Here is a 24676-nt window from a genome sequence, read left to right as displayed (position 1 = left end):
CGCTACCTATCAGATTCTGTAACCAGAAGTGACGTTCGGACGAGAAAAACTTACTGAGCATGAGCCAGGCGTTCCAACATGGTGGCTATGTGTTCCAATAGGTTTCTTAATGTGACAGAACACAAATCAGCAGCGGACATCTTCTTACACCCACGCAAGTCTTGAATTTTACATTTATTTTAGCAGTAAACTCACCCTATAGACTGAAATAGACTATATCACTGCGACCAAGTGAAATAGTCCCTCCTATTTCACTATATAATCAATTTGTCGCTGACCAGTGTGGGGTGTACCAAGATGGCCACTGCCACCTTCTACCTGCAGGTTTCTCGCAATATTTACTATACTACAATAATAATAGAAATGTAATACTGTTAATCAGTCTATGAGGTGAGTTTACTGCTAAAATAAATGTAAAATTCAAGGCTTGCATGGGTGTAAGAAGATGTCCGCCGCTGCTTCCTGTTCTGTCACGTTAGGAAACCTATTGGAATGCATAGCAGCCATGTTGGAAAGCATTGCGCATGCTCAGTAAGTTGTTCTCGTCCAAACGTCACTTCCTGGTTGCAGAATCTGATAGATAGCGGTATTCTGATAAAACACCGACACGTGTGGAGTACTGTTTTAGATGAAGGTGAGGACTTTGTGGTAGCGCTGTCTTATAGATGTTTTTTCTGACTAATGTCCTTGGTGTGTGGCCATTTATTCCTATTCTTGTAGTAAACGTGTTACATAATTTGTCTCACTGCTACAGTGCACCAGAAGCGATACCATCAAGCCTGGTACACATTATAGGTTTTTTGCCATTCAACCCAGCGTGTTGAATGAAAAAAACTGTCAGCTCCGATCAGAGCCGCTGTACTCACTATGCAAATTAAATACAGTGATCTCCTTCACTAAGCTGTTGTGTTCTGACAGGGGGGTGCCAGGGGGTGCCCCCTGCGATTGGCTGAGAGCACTGATCGGGAGTCTGTCGGCTGCTGGTTTTCCAGCATGCACGTCCAACAGACCGAAATACACTCGGGAAGAATATTGGCCTTTTTTTTTTTTTTTTTTTAAAACCGGCAAATGTCTCTCAGCATTTAGCCCATGTGTACCCAGCTTAAATGTCCCCTAAAATGACCTGTGTTTTGGTTTTAGTGTGCAGTTTTTCCACAAAACACAACAGTGAAGCAAGCTTAAAGTTTGAATTCTATCAAAGGACTGAAATTAAACATCCATAAGTACCTAGGCCCCAATGTCATGTCACATCCACCTATCAGCACAGGTACTATATATATATATATATATATATATATATATATATATACACACACAGTATATATATATACATATATATATAAAGCTTTTTGTTGGTTTAATAGAAAAGTGACTTTTCAGGTCTTAACTGAATATTTAACTTTTTCAAACAAATTCCATTCAGCAGGCTACCTGAATCATTGACAAGGTAATTAAACTAATATATAATATATGTCAGTGTACAGACAATATACAGTGCTATTTCAAACAGCTATGTTTTCTTAGCTATGTAGAAGAAGAGCGAACATCTGCTAAAGGTTTTTTTTACAATATTTGTTAAATATCTATTTTTAATGACACTGAGGGAGCTATACATTTTGCATGCACATTCTTATTTCAACCACTTCTTCAGCTTGTTCATTGTACATTTTATTTGAGGACATCTTGTTCAATATAAGCTGCTTATAATTATAATTAAACATTGTCCCAGCAGGTCTGTTGCTTACTCAAGTTCTTATCAAAGGAAATATCACATAATCTCAAAAGAAAGATGTTTGTTTATGCACAAGTGTCTTGCATTACAAAAAAGTAGATGCCAACAACCAGGATACAAAACTGATTTTCTGAATTCACTAACCATGTAGAGTACATTGTACTGCTTACAAAGAGTACATTTTCACATTTCAGAGGCCTGTAATACGAGTCTGCTAAATCTGCCCTTAAATTTCCTACAGACCTACCAATACAGATTTTTGTCAGTCTGGTGGGTTTTAACTGCAAATCTATTGCATCGTCTATTAAATTGCCTTTTCTGTGTTTTTTTTTTTTGTTTTTTTTTTTTACTATTTAAGGGGATGTATTGAGAGACAGGGATTACAAAATATATTTTTCTTTTTCATTGCAGTTAACATCATTAGGCTAGTACCAGCAGCCAATGTAGTTTAAGGCACAGATGCAAATGCTACACAAGGCTTTTTTTTAGGTCAATGATGATGAAGTAGCAGCAGTAAATATATGCTTGGTACAAAATGGATAAAGCTATATGCAGAGTATAGCTCAATAATTGCTTGGTTCTCAGTTTAACCATTGAACTGCCATGGATGTAAGGGTTGCATCAGAACAAAACTCTGCCATCTTCCCCCTCCACCTGATTCCTCTCATGCGCCCTTCTTGGCGCTGCTCCTTCTCCTTTACCAGCGACCAGAAGATTTGCCTACCTACTTTATCGATGTCTTCTCGCTGCCTTTTCTGTTGGGAATGGTGAGCAGAGAGGTTGATAAACATGCCTCACATGTTCACTGATCTCCTTCCATTTGGTAATATTGTAAGGGCATAGTACTGCATACTTTTCAGTACCTTTTAAAGTGGTTCCAAAGGCAGAAGGTTTTTTTATCTTAATGCATAGAATGCAGCAGCCCCCCTAATACTTACCTGAGCCCCATCTAGATCCAGCGATGTTGCACGAGAACCTTGGCTGTCCGGGACTCGCCCTCTTCATTGACTGAGAAAGCAGCAGGCACCATCTGCTTCCGCTGATGTCAATCAAAGTCAGTGAGCCAAGGAGGAGAGAGAGAGAGGGGGCATGGCGGGTCCAAGCCATGGCTCCGTGTCTGAATGGACACACAGAGCAGCTACTCGGCTCAGGTGCCCCAATAGCAAACTGCTTTCTGTGGGGGCACTTAGCAGGAAGGAGGGGCCAGGAGCGCCAGCGAAGGACCCAAGAAGAGGAGCATCTGGGCTACTCTGTGCAAAACCACTGCACAGAGCAGGTAAGTATGACATGTTTGTTATCTTTTAACAAACATGTCATAGACATGTCAGGAGACTGAGGGGATATATATATATATATATATATATATATATATATATATATATATATATATATATATATATATATATATTAAGGCTCCTGTCACACGGGCGGTGGAGTCCGTTCTGCTCAGTGGGGGATCGATACGCCGATCCCCACTGAGCAGGCAGATGACAGCTCCGTCTCTGCTCTGTGTGTGGAGACAGAGCTGTCAGATCCCTGCTGTCCTCTATGGGGAGATCGGATGAGAATGGACCACCTGTCCATTCTCATCTGATCCTATCCGATCCGATCCTCCAGACGGATAAAAAAATAGGGTTTTCATCCATCTGGATTTCACAGACAAGATCGGATCGGATAGCAGCGGGTGTCAGCGGAGATGTCTCCGCTGACATATGCCGCTCCATAGGGCTGCATGGAGCATCCAAACCAGTCTGCCTGAAAAACTGACAGGCGGATCGGATCTGAAAGCCCGTGGGAAAGCCTAGTTGGGTTTAGATTGAGTTTTTATACAAACAATGATGGTTAAGTTGTATACATTTCCCTACCATAAATATCAATAAAAATATCTAACAGCTTATGAACTCCTATGAATCATTACATACCTTCACCTTCTCCATACTTTTAGTCCCACTCCAACTTTCACATTGTCATTATTGTAAGTTGTGCGGTGTTAGAACTGGCATTTTTTCTCATCCTATTTATCTTCAGTTGAATTCCATTACGGTAAGAAGAGATACTGACACATTTATTGTGCAGTTTATATAAAGTAATTCTGTATCATTGCTATATTTTTAAAAAAGGTTTGTTTTAAAACATTTCTCTGGATGCATATTTATTCAGACTCGTGTATTATAAGTCACATTCCCTTCTATCTTTAATGTGATTACCTTTTTTGCTTGTGCATGGTGTGCATGCCTGGCATTTCTAAGAAACAGACATAAATGTATAAAACTTCAAACCCCATGTTACTATTAAGATGCAAAGGTATACAGCCAAAAATATCAATATTTTATATCACCACTGGCAGGTACAGCTTCTAATAAATACACTGACCTGAATTTATCACTGTTAGTTCACCTGTCAGTGTCTGATAGTTATTAAATATAATTTTAACTATTAAGCAAACACAAACTAATATTATTATTGGAAGTCAGAATTTTAGATGGCACAATAACAATATAGAGTCAACATCTATTACAGATATTTTACTACATAGTCTGGCAATTTGTACATTTTTGAATATATAATTTTTTTATCTTAACAACATCACACATCATATATACACTGGTACCAGTGTCTCTTAAGGCCTCAGTAACACTCTACAGCTACCCTAGGCAAGCTGCATGAGTATAAATGCACTCATTTTTGTTATTCAATGACATGCGATAGTTATGTTGGTAACAAAACGTTTTGTAATGTGTATAGTACTGTACGCATTAAATATTTCTTGCAAAAATAGAACTGTATGGTAAGGATAAAAAAGTGTATATATATATATATATATATATATATACACACACACACACATACACAGGCATATATAATGTAACTTACCTTTTTTGTTCACAGTTCTTTTATTCCCCACTCAACAATATGCAGACATGTTAATATGGATTCCTTTCGGGGACTTTAAAGCCGAGGCCCACCCCAAAGAGGAAGTTCCATTGTTCCATTTGGCACTTTTTTGGGGGGGAGCAGGTACCTGGTTTTGACAGGTACCCCACTCCCACTTTCGGATCAGATCGCCAGGGCAATCTGAAGCAGAAGTTACCCCTCCTTCCCCCACAGTCTTCTGGGACACATCACAGGTCCCATTTACTGGGAGGGGCTGGGCATGACCCAGCTGTCTTGGTCCATGTGTCCAAACAAATGACAGAATGCAGGAAAGGGGAGGCTCTCTAAGAATCAATTAATTCTCAGAAATATCAAATGAAATATTCTCTGAAATATTGCCTGTGCCGTGTGCACCACAAGAAAGACAGTGGGAGCTTAGAGAACTGAATGCATGGCTAAAGACCTGGTGCAAGAGGGAAAGACTGATCACTGGGCTGACTTTTCATTGGGGGTACAACCTATATGCTAAAAATGGTTTGCACTTAAATGGAAGGGGGTCTGCTGTGCTGGGGAAGAGGTTTATGGGAAGGCAGGAAGAGTATTTATACCCAGGATTGATGGAGGTGGGTGAATTAGATTATAATGGGGCAGACAGGTCAGACAGGAGTCAGTCCCCAATGGTGGGTGGAATGGGGGAAGATGGGAGGAGGGCAATGGCAGGTGATAAGATAGTATACATGTTACAAACAACCATTTGTAACATGTAACATTATCACAACCAGGGATCTCAAAGTGAGTGTGAAATGGAGTGAAATAAAAAAGAGAGTGTGATGAGGCTGAAGCTTTATGGGTGGAACTGCATATGGTGAGTGTACTACAAACATTAAGGGCTGGCATAGTGATGATACTTGAGGATTTTACCTACCGGGACATTGGCTGGAGCAATGGCACTTCTGGAACAGTTAAATGCCTTTAACCATGCAGAGATTATAACTAATGTTCACATAAAAGAATACCTGGGTAGCAGTGACCATTACAAGATTTAATTTAATGTTAGCTGTAAACAGCAAGCGCATACTGCAAAAATAAAAACACTTAATTTTAAGAGAGCACATTTTCAAAGGCAGAGGGCTGCTCTTCAAGACTTAGACTGGGTGGGAATATTGGCATAGATGAACACAGAACATAAATGGTAATTCCTCAAAACCACGGTAAGTGAACACACTGCAAAATATATTCCCATGGGCAATAAGTTTAAAAGGTTAAAAATAATACCCATGTGGCTCATGGCCAAGGTTAAAAAAGCTATAAATAATAAAAAAGGGCTTTAAAAAAAAAATATAAAAATAAAAGGAACACTGTCATCATTTAAATGTTACAAGAGATATAACAGAATATGAAAAAAAGAAAGCAAGGCCGCAAACATTCAAAATTAACTACAGATTGCAAAAGAGTAGGACAAGCGCTAAAAAATTCTTCAACTTAATTATTAGTAAAAAAGGTCAGGTCCGAGTATGTAGGCCCTTTACAATCTGGAATGAGTGACTGGGGCAAAAATAAGGAAAATGTAATAAATACCTTCTTCAGCTCTGTGTATACAAAGAAGCATGGGGAAGCTCATGTCCATAATGCGGATGATATTGACATAGCCTCAAATTAACCATTATGGCTCAAAATTTCTATACAGTATCTCACAAAAGTGAGTACACCTCTCACATTTTTGTAAATATTTTAATATATCTTTTCATGTGACAACACTGAAAAAATGACACTTTGCTATAATGCAACATAGTGAGTGTACAGCTTGTATAACAGGGTACATTTTCTGTCCCCTCAGAATAACTCAACACACAGCCATTAATGTCTAAACCGCTGACAACAAAAGTGAGTACACCCCTAAGTGACAATGTTCAAATGGGGCCCAAAGTGTCAATATGTTGTGTGGCCACGATTATTTTTCAGCACTGCCTTAACCCTCTTGGGCATGGAGTTCACCAGAGCTTCAGAGGTTGCCACTGGAGTCCTCTTCCACTCCTGATGACATCATGGAGCTGGTGGATGTTAGAGACCTTGCACTCCTCCACCTTCCATTTGCGGATGCCCCACAGATGCTCAATAGGATTTAGGTCTGGACACATGCTTGGCCAGTCCATCACCTTTACCCTCAGCTTCTTTAGCAACGCAGTGGTCATCTTAGAGGTGTGTTTGGGGTCATTATCATGTTGGAATATTGCCCTGCAACCCAGTCTCCAAAGGGAGGGGATCATTCTCTGCTTCAGTAGGTCACAGTAGATGTTGGCATTCATGGTCCCCTCAATAAAGTGTAGCTCACCAGTTCCGGCAGCACTCACGCAGCCCCAGACCATGACACTCCCACCACCATGCTTGACTGTAGACAAGACACACTTGTCTCTGTACTCCTCACCTGGTTGCTGATACACATGCTTGACACCATCTGAACCAAATAAGTTTATCTTGGTCTCATCAGACCACAGGACATGGCTGCAGTAATCCATGCCCTTAGTCTGCTTGCCTTCAGCAAACTGTTGGCGGGCTTTCTTGTGCATAAGCTGACCCCCCATACCTTCAACCTCTGCAGCAATGCTGGCAGCACTCATATGTCTATTTCCCAAAGAAAACCTCTGGATATGATGCTGAGGACCTGCACTCAGCTTCTTTGGTCGACCATGGTGAGGCCTGTTCTGAGTGGAACCTGTCCTGTTAAACCACTGTATGGTCTTGGCCACCGTGCTGCAGCTCAGTTTCAGAGTCTTGGCAATCTTCTTATAGCCTAGGCCATCTTTATGTAGAGCAAAAATTCTTTTTTTCAGATCCTCAGAGAGTGTTCTTTGCCATGAGGTGCCATGTTGAACTTCCAGGGACCAGTATGAGAGAGTGAGAGCGATAACACCAAATTTATCACACCTAAAAACCTTGTAACACTAACATGTCACATGACACTGGGGAGGGAAAATGGGTAAAGGGGCCCAATTTGGATATTGTCACTTAGGAGTGTACTCACTTTTGTTGTCAGTAGTTTAGACATTAATGGCTGCGTGTTGAGTTATTTTGAGGGGACAGCAAATTTACACTGTTATACAAGCTGTACACTCACTACACTCAAATACATAGCAGGATCGTATAGTCTCTGCAGTTACATCAGGGAGAATGACAGACAGACAGCTGTGTTTACATCAGCCGTCTGCCTCTCTCCCTCTCCTGCGGGAGATCGCGAGCCGCCGGTCACTCGCGCAGGGATGCCTGTGAACGAGCAGGGGCGGGAGCGCGCCTCCGGCGGTTCGCGCTCACCCCCTACAGGCGGCTGAGCGAGTAACGTACCCCTACGTCACTTTGCCCTGCCTGCCACAGTATATCTGCCATGGGCGGTCGTTATGTGATTAAGGTCACCACACAGGACAACGGGGGGCACTCTTCATATCTGGAGAAAAAGAGATATAATCTCTAAATTTGGGAAGACTCTCTCAAGAGCTGGTTCTGGCCAGCTCAGTAGATTGTTTTAAAAAAGGCTTGGATTATTTTCTAAATGCATATAATATAACTTGGTTCTGCTATTTATAAGTAACGTTGATCCAGGAAATAGCCAATTTCCTCTTGGGGGATCAGAAAGGAATTTGCATTCCCCATTGGAGCAAATTTGATTATGCTTTGTTGGTTTTGTTTTGCCTTCCTCTGGATCAGCTATGGGTGTTGGGTGGTGTATGTGGAGTTTTTCTATTTGAGTGTGTTGGTTTTCTTTTCTTCTCTATTGGTTGAACTGGATGGAGTTGTGTTATTTTTTAACCAGATTAACTATGTAACTATATGTATGGGCAGTCTGTTATACAGTATGCGGTAATTGTCATTTTTTCAGATGGATTATTACCGTTTTACCCTGGTGGCACAAGAGAGCTTTATTTAAAGTGGTTCTAAAGGCTGCAGGTTTTTTTACCTTCATGCATTCTATGTGCAGCAGTCCCCCTGCAGCCCCCCTAATACAGTATTTTCCAGAGCTCCCACTTAAACCAGTGATGTGCTTGAGAGCATCAGCTCTCCAGGGATTTTCCCTCCTCATTGGCTGAGACTGTAACTTTCTGAATGCTGCTAGTTGCATATCCATACAAATATTCCATCCCCCATTAAACAACGCAGCTAGGTTACTCAAATATTGCTTTGTGGGATGTTTCCTTACAAGTGCTGATATTTAGGGTGAGAAGGCTCTGGGTGGCACAGAACCTGCACATCACTGCAAAAAAAAGCTATGAGCTAATATCTTAGGTTTTCATTTATGAGATGGAGCTTATGTTGTATTCCATTATAAATTTTCCACAATTTACTGTAAACATGTGGTAGCCACTGAGGCAATTTTATAGCTCTCAGTTGTCACTTTTTGAAATGATTTTCCATTTTTGGGAACCAAATCTTTCTATTATTCCTTCTCAAATGTCACTGGTGCCAAACGTCTGGTGTACAGATCTATAGAAATAGGTGTATTATTTAACTACCAAAGCTGTTAATATTAAAGTGGAGTTCCAGCCTCAAAACGAAAATTTGACAACCGCAACTTCCTGCTTGCATTGACTCCTGGGAGCCGAACGTCACCGCTCCCAGGAGTCAATGCGCCTGCACCGGCCCTGCTCGTCACTTCCGGTGCAGGCACGTCATTCCCTGCTAAACAGCTCCTGGGCATGCACCGGAAGTGACGAGCAGGGCTGGTGCAGGGCATTTTGGGACTCCGACGTCCCCAAAGAGGACACCGAAGAGGACGTTCTGGTTTCAGCTGCCCACACCTGAAATGGCAGTCCTGGACAAGACATTTTGAAGGTAAGTATTTCTTCTAAAAGGTAAGTGAACATGGGGACAGTTCAGAGGCTATCATTGCTGAAATGCACTAGCCCTGACTGTCCCGGGGGATTTTTATCGAAAACATTTTTTGGAGGCCGGAACGCCGCTTTAAGCTATATTTTGTTTCATTACTTCAGTGGCACTTTTTAAATGCATAAAAAAAAAAAGTAGCAAAAGTCATTCTTGTGATTTTATTCATCATGGTCCATAGGATCAAGGTGTGTTTTGTCATGCAATGAGCTTTCGGATGTCTTTTGCCTAACTATTCACTGCTAAAAGGACTCCCACTGGGAAAAAAGATGTACAATTCTTGCACACGTTTACTGGAAAAAAATATTTTGCACTTGCATTTATTTAGACGCATTTAAAAAATGGAATAGTTTAAAGGACAGTCATCAGTCATTTTCTATTCTCCTAACTGCTCAGGAGATTGAAAGGATAACTGGCTGACATGGGTTACTGCACATTACAATTCTTTGTACTGTAACATAATAAGGTTTATTACCTTGCCATAAGTTTCATTTTTTTTTTTACAGAATCTATCATCTACCTCCAGTATATTGTGACCTGCAGGTTTTCACAGTTAAGTTCTTATGTACCTATGATTATATTTTTTCACTTTTTGCAGCTTTCTGACAGATGACAGGAGAAAAGGGGTAAACATTCTTGAGCTAAATAACTCTATAAGAACATCTAAGATCTTGAAGAAAACATTTCCCGAAGGTGTAATGACTGCTTTTGAAACAAATGAAAGCATTGCAGGCTGCAAAACTGATAGGAAAAATCGGTCATCTTTAATCCATGTGACAGCCATAGGAAAATGAATGCATTGTGATCGCTTATGGCCTGTTCAACAAATGGACACCCTTATGCTTCAATTTTCAAGTAGGACAGAGCACTAAAATGACTAAATTGAATAATAAAAAAAAAAAACACTAAAACTATAACCGGGATTTTTGAATAAGTTGAGAGGACAAAATTGATGTTACAATCTTTCTAATGTCCCTACATTTGTGGGGCTAGAGCTTTTTGTTATGAAGCAATAAAGAAATGATTTTGCTGTTAATATTTTAAAAACATATTTGTGCTGTTACATCTGGGAAATACAAAATAGTACTGAAATAAAATATGTTTAAATATTAAAACCTCTTCACATAAAAATGGAGGTTGTGAATGCACTTTAATTTTTAATCCAGAAAATTTTGTAATAGTTGAGGCAGGTTTATACATCTGTGTTCCAGAAAGTTCTCCCATCGGAGAAATTTTGGTTTAACAGTGAGGGATCAATTTTCTGAAGGGAAAATTCCCTTACAAAGTGAAAATTCCTTTGCAAAGTCAACAGTGCCCACTGATAGCATACTCATGCCTGGAACTTCAAGGTTCTAATGCTGTTGATATAGACATGGATATTAATATTTTAGATTACACAAATAGTTTAATGAGCTGGCTGAATGCTTCAGAGGAGAAATACATCTACGGCCCCAACTGCTAGTAAAAACTGTGCCATTTAGATTGACAGTTTTCAGCAGCAGTCAACAAATGCAGAGCTGGTGCTAGGCTGGCTTATTAGACAGCCCAGCATGTCCTACACAAAAGTAGGGAAGCAGCCTGCTTTAAAAAAGGGAGGAGCCGGGTGACGTCACTTCCGTGTTCACGGCCGTAACCAGAAGTTCTACAGTTTATCGCTTTCAGCGTTCTTTTTGCCTGCTTTTTGTTGTTTATATGTAAGTGCATCCTTTTTTTCAATTAAATTGGTATCAAAGATACTGCACCATGAGCGTTTTATTTTATACCCCCATGAGGCTGAACTGCTCTGAGTGATCATACTGTACAGCGGAGGATTTAAATCGCACAGGGAGATCAGCGTGTTGCGGACATCAGTGATTACATTCCCGCTGGAGAGGATCGTGGTCTGAAGCCTGCTAGGACGCAAAGAATCGGCACTTTTGGATTACACACATGTGCATATAGTGTGTGTTAGAGGTAAGCGGCCACTACACACCCTTTGTGTCTGAGATTGGGTCGGTATCCAGATTGTCATGTTACACTCCACAATTGGTTGATTTGAATATTCTTTGAAGATTTTTTCGCAGTAATAGGATTTATGGTCTAGGATTGTGTACTTTGGGACTTTTTCTTCGTTTGATCACATAATCACATTTCAGCATTATGATTTACACCATTGATTGAATTGTTCATCGATTTGGGACTTGGTACATTTTTTTTGGATATTTTTTCACGATTGATTGTATTATTGATTTTTTTCATTTATTTTGGGAAACTTTTTTTGGAGATAAACATCTTGTTCACAGCGATTCACAGATATTTTATGTTTTATAATTTGAATAGTTTATACAATTTGATCACCTTGAAATAGCGCCGATCATATTCACCATACACAGCCTGCTTTAAATGGTATAAAATATATACCAATTGAGGTATGAAATATCAGCTCTTAAATTGTATGATATTTAAAAAAAAATTTATAAAATCAATAAAAAATCCCTATAGCTTTTTGTACCAAATGCTTAGAACTGAGGCATAATGATCAATCATTTTACAAGTTCTGATTTTTTTTCAGCCTGTCATATAAAGTTTTAAGAAATTATGAACATTTGTTACATTGTTCTTATGATAAATACAGCTTACACTGACAATCTGCAGGAGACATGCATGCATCAGCGATCTGCAAACCGTGATACCAGTTAGTAAATTATAAAGGGAAAAAAACCAGCACTCCAAATAGTGCAACAATATATAACATTCAGTTTTACCTTAAAAGTGAAAAAGTGTCCATGTGCAAAATAGAACCTCATCTTAATAATGCAACACACAAAAAAAAACAGTCCATAAGTGCAAAACAATCCAATGAAGGAATTATCTATGCAGAGTGGAAGTAAAGGCATCCGTCATCAGCAACACACTCAGGCTTCTTACCAGATGTCCAGGACCATAAATTACCATTAAAAGATAACTACAATTACCTTCATACAAAACATAAAAGGTATTTGTTTTGTGTAACAGAAGAGCAGCAGGCTGTCGGGTTCAAACAGTACCACTGGTAAGAGATCGGGCATGCGTGACAAAATGCATCGGAGAGTGGCCTACCAGTGAGGACATCACACACGCCCGATCGCTTACCAGTGGTAGATTTTGAAGCTGACAGCCTGCTACTCTACTGTTATACAAAATAAATGCCTTTTATGTTATGTATAAAGGTAATTGTAGCCATCTTTTAAAATAAATCCTTTTCATATCATTAAATGGGCTGCACTATAGGAGTTTTCCTTTTTTTTTATCATTGTGAGATCTGTGATCCATATGACGGTTACCCTCCTGAAAATATTTGCTGCTGCCTGTTTGACCATTATAATGTATGGTTCTGAACAACTGGAAAGAAGCCTGAGTGTGAGGGTGTTGCTGGTGACGGATCCCTTTATATTCACTCTGCACAGATCATTCCATCATTGGATTGTTTTGTACTTATGGACATTTCTTTTTTATGTTGCATTGTTAAGATTGAGTTCTATTTGCACATGGACACTTTTTATGTACAACTGAATGTTATATATTTTTGCACTATTTGGAGAGCTGTTTTTTTCTCGTTATTTATTATTTCTTGTTAAAAGGTGAACTTATCCTTTAGCTCTTTCTCAAAACTGTTACATTTAAGGCATGCTGTGTTCTCTCAACTGAATTGTCAAGCCATCAAATGACTGATTCCATAACAGTTTACATGTGAAGCACTATGGCAAATGCAGATCAAACAGCGGCTAAGATGGCAGTTTTCTTTGCTGTAAAGGATAGATGTTTTATTTTGTAACTTATATAACAAAAATAAAAAAAAATCATAGCTAAAGGGAAAAAAAGTGCTGTTTCTATATGGGGTCACATGACATTTTAAAAAAGGTCAAATATTGAATAACTGAGTATATGCCCTGTGGTATATTTATTGTAAGTTTTGGGCTATTAGGCCCCTTTTGCACTGTCCGCTCCGTCGGCGGACTCCGTTTTTTCTCAGCGGGGGATCAATCCGCCGATCCCCCGCTGAGCAGGTGGATGACAGCTCCATCTCCGCTCTGTGTTCAGAGACGGAGGGGTCAGATCCCCGCAGGTGTGATAGGGGCCTTCTACAAAAGAGTTGTATTTGTTGGTTGTTGAACTGTAAATATAGTATGATTACTTGGTAAGGTATTATGTAGTTATGCTTTGTTTTAGATGAAAAGATCAACTGAAGTAGCCAAAAAAGCTAACTGTTGACCTTTAGTCTTCTCCCCTCTTTTTTGGTCACAGCTTTCAGAGTTTTCGGCTCCATTCACACTATGATGCCCAACACAAAGCATTGTGTATTATTTGCATGTTTTTGCACTAAATGCATAACCCATTTATTTCTGGCCAGTGCATTTTGCACGGCCACTTATTTATTTATTTTTCTTCACTGTCTGTCACTTTTGTGTGTGTTTTTTTCTCACTAGGATGGAGAGTGTGAGTCCTCGGGCTTGTCCTGAGGGGTAGGGGGAGGATGTGTGGCCCTCCGACTACTTCCGCTTCTGACCCTGGGGGGTCTTTCTTCGGGAGAACCCCTCAACCTAGTACTTGGAGGTCGGCTTGTGCTGGCCACAAGGAGTGGGGTCTGCCAGGCCTTCTGGCTAGGCAGACCATCTCAAACCCTTTGTCCCTGCCAGGAGCCTTACGCCTTGGGGGGGGATCAGGGAGAGGTCCTACCCCTTTGGGGGGTGGACAAAGCACACCCTTAAGTGCATTTTTTTGTGTGTGTTTCACATGCATGTTTTTAGTTTTTAGGTTTTTGCGCCACCATGGATAAAAAAATAAAAATAAAACATGCGGCAAAGTAGCTTCTGCACGCTTTTGAGCTTTAAGCTTAGCCGCTTTTGTCATGCATTTTTTCATGCAAACAACTTATTCTTGCTGCATCTACGGTGTTACGATGAATGACATCTGGTACCTAGATTATCTGTACATGTGAGCACAATTGCTTTACGAGTATTCACATAAATACAACTAAATCTGAGGATTCTTGCTTTCGTGTACAGAGAGAGCGATTAGGTTGGTATTTTGAGACTAGGCTAGTGATGTAGCTGGGGGATAAATTGTGGATGGCTTTGTAAGATGTTGTTATTATTTTGAATTGAATTAATTGGGTGAGCGGAAGCCAGTGGATGAATTGACAGAGAGGAGTAGCGGACACTGAGTGATTGGTAAGGTGGATGAGTCTGGCATCAGCATTCATGATGGATTGAAAGGGGGATAGCCTATGTAGAGGTAAGCCAATGAGGAGGGAATTGCAGTAGTCAAGGCGCGAGATGACCAGGGAGTGAACTAGGAGCTTTGTTGTGTCATTGGTTAGAAAGGGGCGTATTTTGGAGATGTTGCGGAGGTTGAGGCGGCAATATTTAGACAGTGATTGGATGTGGGGCTTGAAGGAGAGTTCAAAGTCCAGGACAACACCTAGGACCTTGGCATGTGGGGGTGGGCTGATAATTGTGCCATCAATTTTGACAGAGAGATCAGGGGAAGGGGCATGTGGTGGAGGAAAAATCATCAGTTCGGTTTTGGATAGATTGAGTTTGAGGAAGTGGTGTGACATCCAGATTGATATATCTGCTAGTAAATTAGTGAAACATGAGGAGACTGAGGGAGTGAGCTGAGAGGTGGCTAAATAAATTTGGGTATCGTCAGCGTAGAGATGGTATTGGAAGCCATGGGAGGCTATCAGTTGACCCAGAGAGGAGGTGTAGATTGAAAATAGGAGAGGTCCAAAAACAGAATCTTGGGGGACCTCAACAGAGAAAGGAAGAGGCGAGGAGGAAGTAGAATTATAAATAGCGCTAAAGGTGCAGTTGGATAAGTAGGAAGAGAACCAGTGAAGAGTACAGTAATGAAGACCAAAGGCATACCAGGATAAACATCAAGAGCACAGCTTGGTAACCATTTATTATATCCACCTTCTTCTTTCTGTGCAGTGCCTAATAAAAGGCACATCAATTGGCCACTACACCTAGCTAATGTAATATAATTGGGGCGCAACCTGACTAGAGGATCTAAATATTGTAAGGCTGCTGTTTACAACCCAAGGGAGATGTGATAAGGAAATAAAACAATGGGCAGGTCTTTGATGTAGTAAGAGTCACAATAACCTAGCTGAGTAGCTAGAAGTAGTATAATATGTGGATAAACACAATCAATTGTTTAAGTATATTCCTATATATCAAAATACCTCATGAATATTTTACACAAGCAAAAGCTTATATTGTAACGTCACAGCAAATGTGGGGTGTTTTTTGTGCCTTCTGTAGACATGTGCAAGATCAAGTGATTTTGCACAAGTTCCCAAAACAATAAACTGTAGTACAAATGCAGGTTTGGTACGTTTTGATTGGCAGGGCTTAAGGGTCTGCTTTTCTGTGCCTATGGGTGAAATCTTCTAAACAGGGGTAGAGACAGAAAAACAAATCATACAGTGGTGGTAACCCTTCCCTATGCTATCCAAAAAAACTAAAAAGTTTTCTTTTGGCTAGGGCTACACTTAAAAAATGTACCTGTTCCGACTTACAAACAAATTTGACTAAAGAACACACCTACAGTCCATATCTTGTTTGTAACCCGGGGACCACCTGTAACTTGATAGATTATATATATATATATATATATATATATATATATATATATATATATTTATTACTTAGCTCCGCCCACCCCCTTGAGTGCTGCCCACCTGGCTGCCTCATACTGTGCATTGGTGCAGCATCGCTATTAATTCCAATGGGAAACCTGTTCTCCAAATGACCACTTTAGGCCGCCATGAGAACAGCTTTCCCCTAAGAATAAATGGAGTTGGGGCGCTTATGCATTGTACAAAGCAGTCATTTTTGGAGAAAAGTTTATGCAGGTCCTAGCAGGGCTACATAGAGAAGACTGTTGTTTGGGGCTAAAGGTACGCATAATATCAGCAGGGCAATATGTAGAGAGGTAGTGGAGAAAAAAAACCTAAAAAAAAAAAAAAAAATTAATTAAATAGTGAAGTAAACAGTAATGTGTTGTTGGTGCATAGCTGTAAATCTCGACTGGAAGAGATACAGTATATAGGTGTGAAAACAATGTAATAAAACAGTCTGTAAAATGGTGTAGATGTATTTTTTCCAATGTATTTAAATGTCTTTAGGGCTTAATCACACCTCTACATTGTTATTTGTGCAGCACAGGTGGTACAATCCTTCTCTTTAGAAGGTCCACTTGCTGCAAAACAAATTCAAATTTCACAAAACAGTATTTTTTTTAAACACCTTAATGATGAACTTAGCAATGCATTTTTTCCTAATACGATTTTTAACAAAAAGCTGAACATTAAAATTGATTGATTTTTTATATATAAAATGGTACTAGCATATCAAATATTTAAAAAAAATACAATAAAATTAACTTACTGTTCCTCTGATTCCATCGTACAGCGTTTAAATAAGCATTACAATAATGGAACAGGAATTCATGGTTAAATGTGACACTTTTTCCCAGAACCAAAGGCATCAGATCCATTCCATCAAAAATTCTGCAAAAACATGTGAAAATTATAGCCTTTAGGTAAAGGTAAGGCATACATTTATATTGCATTATCATATATAATTTAATTTTATTCGCATACTTCTCTCATGTGTAAGTCATGTAATGCATTTGGCTCAGTAATTAATTCATAGATAAGGACTTACTTTCCAGTGCAATACAATTCTGTTAATCTGGTACCAACAGGATCAGGCGAGTGCCACCTTATGAGATATTCCAGATTATCAGGACAAGCTGCTGGTTTATAAGGCTGATAAGAAAATTAAGACAAAATACCTATAATTGCTCATTTTTGTCTCCTTATCTAGGAAGCCATACTTGCGCGTTCTCCGTCATTAACCTCTACTGCATTTATAATATTCACTTTCTTTGTAAATTTCTGCCAGCTGCTGACAAAACTGATATTTTCCAAATTACAGGAACATGGGTGAGTTTGACAAGCAGTGCCTTTTGTCAAATTCCGCAGGTCAAGTTAAAAATGCCATGGCCATGGCATGTGAAAAGCCTATATTGAGCTGTTATTTTTCAGTTTGGGTGGGCAGCCAAGGAGTAGTAAAACCTCAGCTCAGAGGCCCTTTTTTGCTACCCCTGACCATGCATCCGAAAGAGACTCATTTCATTAGCAATTATATCTATTATTCCTAGCACCAGGTGTTTGATTTCTATATGTTTATGTACTTATGAGCCTTCCCAGGTTCAAATTAATATTAACAAGAATTGAGTTTGGCCCTCCACAAAAGTCGCAGTTTCTCATGTGGCTTCTTGGGAACATTAATTGCTCACCCCTGGTTTAGAGGTTAGGCTAGTGTTAAGCCTAGATTAACTAAACATTCTATACCGGGGACTTAACTTTGCACCGACCACTAGTTGATGTTAAAAATTTTGCTCGTCGACTCACTCTTAAGAAAATTTTTTTTAAATATTTATTCGGTTTTACCTTTGTCTCAAACTTCTTCTTTTAATGGTTCACTTTCACCTTCATTTGATGATTTTGACTTTCAAGACTGCTGTCTAATCTAGGACATGGGCACTCTGGATACAATAGGATATTCAAGCATCTGTATTTTTTTTTTTTAATTATATTTTTATTGATTTGAAACAGAACAAAAAAAAGATAACATACAGACAAGGGGGAGGTGCCCCCGTATTGATAAAGAATACAGAGATGGTTAACATTCAAAATACAGTGAACCATTGATATCAAAATACAGTAACCAAACAGCAAGTAAGACAATAGAATTAATGGGAGATGAAAGAGAACAACAAGTGAGCCGAGAGCAAAGAACAATCGCCGCTCAAGGCTCAATGGGATACCCCAGGAATAAGGAAGGCAGACAACCGACTAGCAATTCCAGCTCGGGAATCATAGAGGGACATGACACCTTTTCTATAGCATCAGTGGTACAGACATGAAGTAATGGGTGAAAAAAAAAAGGGGGGAGGGGGAAATCCCCATACAATCAAACAGTGTTGAGGTCATAGAGGTCCCAATCTTCACAAATGACATTGAACCAAACAACCTCGTCGTTGACAGTAGCCGTTAAGAATTCCATTCCCCGAATCTCCGCCACCAGACGCAGGAAAAGAGACTTATCAGGGGCCACCGACTGAAGCCAACAGAGCGGGATAGCCCTCCTGGCCACCAAGCGGAGATAGGAGATCAACCCTCTGGTAGGCTTGGAGATACCAGAGAACGGGAGTCCCAACAAATAGTGTACAGGATCAAGCGGAGATCAACCCTCTGGTAGGCTTGGAGATACCAGAGAACGGGAGTCCCAACAAATAGTGTACAGGATCAAGCGGAAGGTGTAAACCCGTGACAGATTGGATTATTGACATAACCATTGCCCAAAAGGGTTGTATACTAGGACATAGCCTGAAAATATGATACAGAGTTCCCAGATCCGTACCACACCGCCATCACTGGGCTGAGCTGGACGGGTCCATTCTGTGCAAGCGAACTGGAGTTCTATACCAAAACAACAGGATCTTTTTAAAGCAGTCTCTCTCTGCACCATGCACCTGGAGGACTTGAAATCCCAGGTCCAGATTTTATCCCACATCTGCAGGGATATAGGTCTCTGCAGCAGCTCCGACCATTTACGACTGTGGGAGTGGGACTCCTACCTGGTCCCTATCAATCAGTTTGGGCATAAGCGTTGATAATCTACTAGCCAAAATCTTAGTGAATATCTTATAGCCTGAATTCAGTAGGGCAATAGGTCTGTAATTGTCAGGCAGTGAGGCGTCTTTAACAGGTTTGGGAATGACTGAGATAAAAGTGAATAAATTGAGGGTGGGGAGCCTTCCCCTAAAGCAGAGAAGCATATAGGTCCAACATATGTGGTGCCAGAACTGGCAAATAAGTCTTATAATAAAGGTAAGAGAGGACATCAGGGCCAGGGGTCTTCCAAGAGGGCAAATCTTTAACCATGGCCATAAGGTCCTCAATGGAAATGTCAGCATTTCGTTTTGTCAAGTCAGATGTGGATAACTTGGGCAGCGACAAGTCACTAAAAATTTTGTCAAAGTTGTCTTGAGTAAAAACAAAATGTTTCTCTGGAGTAAGGCAGTTGTAGAGCTTACTATAAAATGAACCAAAGACCTTGGCCATGGTGAAGGGGCAATGGTTTGGGGTACCATCAGGTTACATTAATAGGTCCGGAATCGAATAGAAGGGGCACGGGCATAGCTTATTCACTAGCATCCTATGGGGCTTATTAGAAAATTCATAACATTTTTATTTGGCCCACATCAGGGATTTAGCTTTTTTAGACAGTTCAAGCACCTTAATGTGCTCCCGGAGGGAAACAACCCTCCGGAGACCCAACACCGCGGGGGCACCCACAAGCCGAGCCTCCGCCGACCGCAAATCAGCCAGTAAAGAACTCCTGAGGCTGCCAGCCTCATTCTTCAGCCGGGAGCCCTCAGCAATGCAAGTGCCCTGAAAGAAGGCCTTGTGGGCCTCCCACAGTGTGGAGGCATCTTCCACCGAACCCTTGTTCAGGGCAAAGAACTCCGTCAGGCCCTCAGCCAGTCAATCCCGGACCATCTGGGACTGAAGGAGACGATCATTAAGGCTCCATTGACAGGTTTTAGGGGAAGAGGAAGTCAGGGATTCATCTAGTACAATAGGTGCGTGTTCTGACCACGTAATGGGGAATATATCCGAGTTTACCACGTTATACGAGAGGAATCTTAGAGCCATGGTCGTAAAGAGGTTGAGCAGGGGACACAAGCGTTGAACAAGGTAAATATGCAAGTAAACAGTACAGAACAAATATGAATATGAAAACAATCATCCCCCGATGCAGTCTGTGACAAGTTGAAAGACCGGGCACAGAGGCACCAACCCATAAGAGCAGATACACAGAACTGGACCATAAACAAAAAAGGTCCAGTATTGAAAAAAGAAAAGAAAAAAAACAAGAAACAGGAAAAAAAACTACCAAAAAGGTGAAACAAATCCATCCAAAAGAAAAGCCTGAGAGGCAACAGCACCTCAGGAAGCTGACGCCAAAGCCTCGGTCAAGGTAGGTCGACACGGGTGCCTCCAGCAGGTGAACTCCGGTACGAACGGGACCAGCCGACACAGGTGGAAAAAAGGCTGCACTAACATAAAAAAAAAACAAGCACATTAATGGCAGAAAAAGGAAAATCCATTGTTCCAAAATGTCATGGGAAAAACTAACATCCTCACCCCATGGGAGGGGTAATAGCCACCCAGTCCAGGGCAGCAAGAAGCCCAGTATTGGGCCACAAATGCAACAGGCCCAGGTAGAGGGAGGGAGAGAAGGCAGAAAATTCTCCAAAGTCAACTAAAACACTTCAGGTAGGAGGTCTAGGAAAACGGGAGCGCTGGGGAGTGGTAATAGGCTTCCGAGGCTGACCTTTTGCAGGGGTCCACAAACTGCTTGGCGTGGCTGGAGCAACCCGCCCCAGGGGTTGTTGTGGGATCAGCTCTTCTTCGGGAAGAGGGGGGAGGCCCAATGCCTTGATAAAGGCTTCACCTTCATGAAGGTCATGCAGGCTATGTTGGGTACCGTCTTTGGCGACTATAAGACGGAATGGGAATCCCCAGTACTCTGGGATGTGATGGCTTTGCAGGTGAGAGGTCACCGATCGCAGATTCCTCCGCTTGCTGAGAGTAATAGGTGATAGATCATTGAATATCTGAATCTTGGCACCTTTATATTCCACTTGGGACTTATTGCGGGTGGCCAGAGTCAGAGCCTCCTTGCTGTCATAATAGTGAAAGTGAACAATCACATCCCCGGGTCTGGCTCAGGGTTCTGTGTGCCCGGTCCAATCGCCAGTCAATATCTACTATATTGGGGGCCAGGGTATTGAAAAGGTCTAGTAAAAGAGAGCGAAGATTGTTATCTCCAACAGTTTCTGGAATACCCCGAAAACTGAGATTTTGGCGCCTCTCACTATTCTCCAAATCCTCCTGCTGCAGCTGGAGTTGTGATACTGAGTGTTTTAAAGTAGAGTTCTCTTCCTCCAGTACCTGCACATATTGTACTAAATCATCGAGCTTAGTCTCCAGGGTAACTGTGCGCTCCCCGATTTGTGCAATTTCCCCCCTAAGCTCCTGAGATAGCTTGCCCACCTCAGCTGCTATATTGCCCACTCAAACCGTGTTAACCCCTGCCATTCTAGATGATAAGCTGCAGGCTCTGCTACATCAGATGTAGCAGAGCCTGCAGCTTATCATCTAGAATGGCAGGGGTTAACACGGTTTGAGTGGGCAATAGGGGTTGACTCGACAATGCAGGAGTGCCCAAGGAAGGGGGGGTCGCCAGCATTCTCAATCCCCAGCGTAGGGTCCGTGGAGGAGAACGGGTCCGGCTGTGTAGGCGAGGCCAGGGATTGCGGCCTAGTGAGGAAGTGATCCATGGCGGCCTGTGAGCGCGGCCCTGGAGGCGCTGAATACACTTTTGTTGGCCAATTTTACCCATGGGGTGCCTTGGGGGATCGGGATGTGGTACAGCTTACCCCCGATGCGTGTGGAGCAGAGAGAAGCAATGCGCAGAGAGCCAGCAGGGGCTCGGAGCTCAGCACTTACATGTCCACCATGTCCGGAAGCCGCGCATGCGCCCCAAGCATCTGCATTGATGACAAAATCAAGCATCCAGATTGTCTAGCAGCCCCTTCAAATGTTAAACTAGATTTTTATCCCATCTAAACTGGGTGTAAACCACTCAACATATTTCAAAAATCTGTAGAACACAATCTTGAGGACTTGGCTGAGTCTATCAATATCCCTTCAGACATCAGAATTTTCCTAGAGAAGAGAGAGGCATTTCTCTGCAAAATTATTTACAGGATGATCAAAGCAAGATATAAGCAGATAAATTGTGATTAAAAACACTGATGTCAACCAAAGAGCACTTATAGGTTTTGAGAAAATGTAACTTTTTACAGTTAACCTCAGCCTATTTAAAGTGGAACCAAACCTTCCTATCCTCTATTGCCATCTTTGCCTCAGTTTGATTTGCAGTTGCCATGGTTGAAGAGGAGTGCTCAGGGAAGGAAAATGTAAATTTCTAGTTGGCCCCTCAATATAGTGTGTGTAAAGCCTTTAATTTTTTTGGTTGGAGTTTAGAAAAGTTAAGACCCTGGACAATTTCCTTTTTTTACCATCACTTCCTGTCCCAGAGACACAACAGGAAGTAAAAAGAAATCTTGCCAAAGCAAGATAAAATCTCCACTAAGACACTTCCGACTGAAACAGCTGTTCCCACTGACAGATTTTTCTCTAACTTCTGTCCCTGGGACAGTTTTAAAATTGTGGAATTCCCACAGACACAATTGTCATCAGTGCAAAAGTAGTGGATGAATTTCCCCAGTAGGGACACACAAAAGCCATAATATGAATGACTTATCCTCCCTTCGCTTTTGCTGCAGTTTCACTTTCACTTCGGGTCTGCTGTCTATCCCTACCCTATGACTAGATTGTCACTTTGCTCTGTCTACCTATCTGCATGCCCCTTGTACTGCAGAATACCTTATTGATTCTTTGGACTGCTTTTCCCTCCCCAAGATCTACTGTATAAACTATATCATTTTAGGTACTGGTACTACTTGCATTAAATAAAACCTAATTATGTATTATTTATTATAGAGCTGCATTAACATGTGCCTCTTATATATGGTTTAGATTAAAGCTAGCCATGGTTGAAAAAAAAAAAAGTCGCTAAATTCTCCCATCAACACAGTCCATTTTGATGGGGGAATCCCTCCCGTGGAGCTATTGTATTCTCCCAGCGGAGAGAAACACACAGTGATTATTGCAATGCAATATATGTATGAAAAATCTGAAATGCTGGTTGCACCTTAGTCGAATGATATAACGACTTGGGTACAATCAGCCTGCCCATACATTTTTCAAATCTCGGCAGGACCCTGCTGAACAAGGCAAGATTCAAACCATCTATGGCCAGATTTAAGAATTTCAAGACATATAAAATACCTTTCTTGATACATGAGCTTTCCCGAAAGGGAAACATCCCCTTATGCTCACAATACATTGTAAAACATGTACCATCCTTCATGAACATTGTCGTCCTACTCTCATCCCTGAATTGTTTTCATGTTTAGGATTTAAGCATGCACCATGCCCCTTTTGTGCCAGAAAATGTAATTTCACATTGACTCAAATTTAACTTAAGCTCTACTTTAAACACAGTCATTTTACGTACATACAATGTGTGCTACACACTATTTAAGCTTATCTGTGGCTGAATCTTATCACAATAAAAGTTAACAAACAAATATAATTAGGCACTTCAAGTAATTACTTCTCTCCTAATTCTTACCTTATCTCTCAAGAGAAATGGGCATTATGTACAAGAACAGCAGGCATAGTTGAATTCAGCTAATTAAGGGACAGAGGTATTCAAAGAATTTACAAACAAAAATTGTGAGATATGGGCCAAGATACTTGCAAAAGTTGAAGTTTATCTAAATCCAAGAACATAAATGTAATATATTGCAGCATATTAGTACTTAAATATGGTAGCTGCATATTATATATATATATATATATATATATACAGTATATATATAAATTTATATTCACCCTGCGACTCTGCCAGTAACACACTTCCTATTCTAGGGTGACAATGCCCACACAACATACTGCGCCTGTAGAGGAGCAATGTTGATATCCTGTAGTTCACTCAGAGATCTGAGAACAATGCTAACTGATAAGAGTCATTAGAAGAAGAATGTCCAGGAAGTTATCAGTTTGCAAGATCCCTGGCAGGATCAATACCCCCCTGTGGCGCACATTGGCAGTGATCTGTGATAGCTGTGTCCTTCAGACATTTACAACATTTTATAACAGAAACTAAGAAACCTTTTTTTCAAAATTTTCAGTCTTTTTATGTTTGTTGATCAAACAATAAAAAAACCAAGTGACAATAAAATACCGCCTGAAGAAAGCCTCAAAATAGATAAAAAATTTGTTTGGGGGCAGTGTTGCATGACAATTGTCATCCAAAGCTGAAAGCTGAAAATTGGCCTGGGCAGGAAGGGGGTGAAAGTGCCCAGAAGGCAAGTTGTTAAAATAGTGTATGTAACAGATCCAAAATGGAGCAAAGCAAAGAAAAGAGATTTTAAAGCTAGTTATAAAAAGATCTAATA

The 24676-nt window shown here is 40.8% G+C and overlaps 1 protein-coding gene across 2 annotated transcripts in view; it reads right to left on the bottom strand.

Annotated features, from left to right (window-relative positions):
* STS (steroid sulfatase) overlaps positions 1 to 24676 on the bottom strand; it is a 396147-nt gene that overhangs the window by 122931 nt on the left and 248540 nt on the right. For both annotated transcript variants that reach the window (XM_082247742.1, XM_082247743.1), the window contains one exon: positions 16894 to 17015. In XM_082247742.1, coding sequence (XP_082103868.1) covers positions 16894 to 17015 — 122 coding nt within the window. The remainder of the gene's footprint in view (positions 1 to 16893; positions 17016 to 24676) is intronic.

This window comes from Pelophylax lessonae (genome assembly GCF_965119305.1).
Source record: "Pelophylax lessonae genome assembly, chromosome: 2".
Taxonomy (NCBI): domain Eukaryota; kingdom Metazoa; phylum Chordata; class Amphibia; order Anura; family Ranidae; genus Pelophylax; species Pelophylax lessonae.
This window is presented reverse-complemented; position numbering and strand designations above follow the sequence as displayed.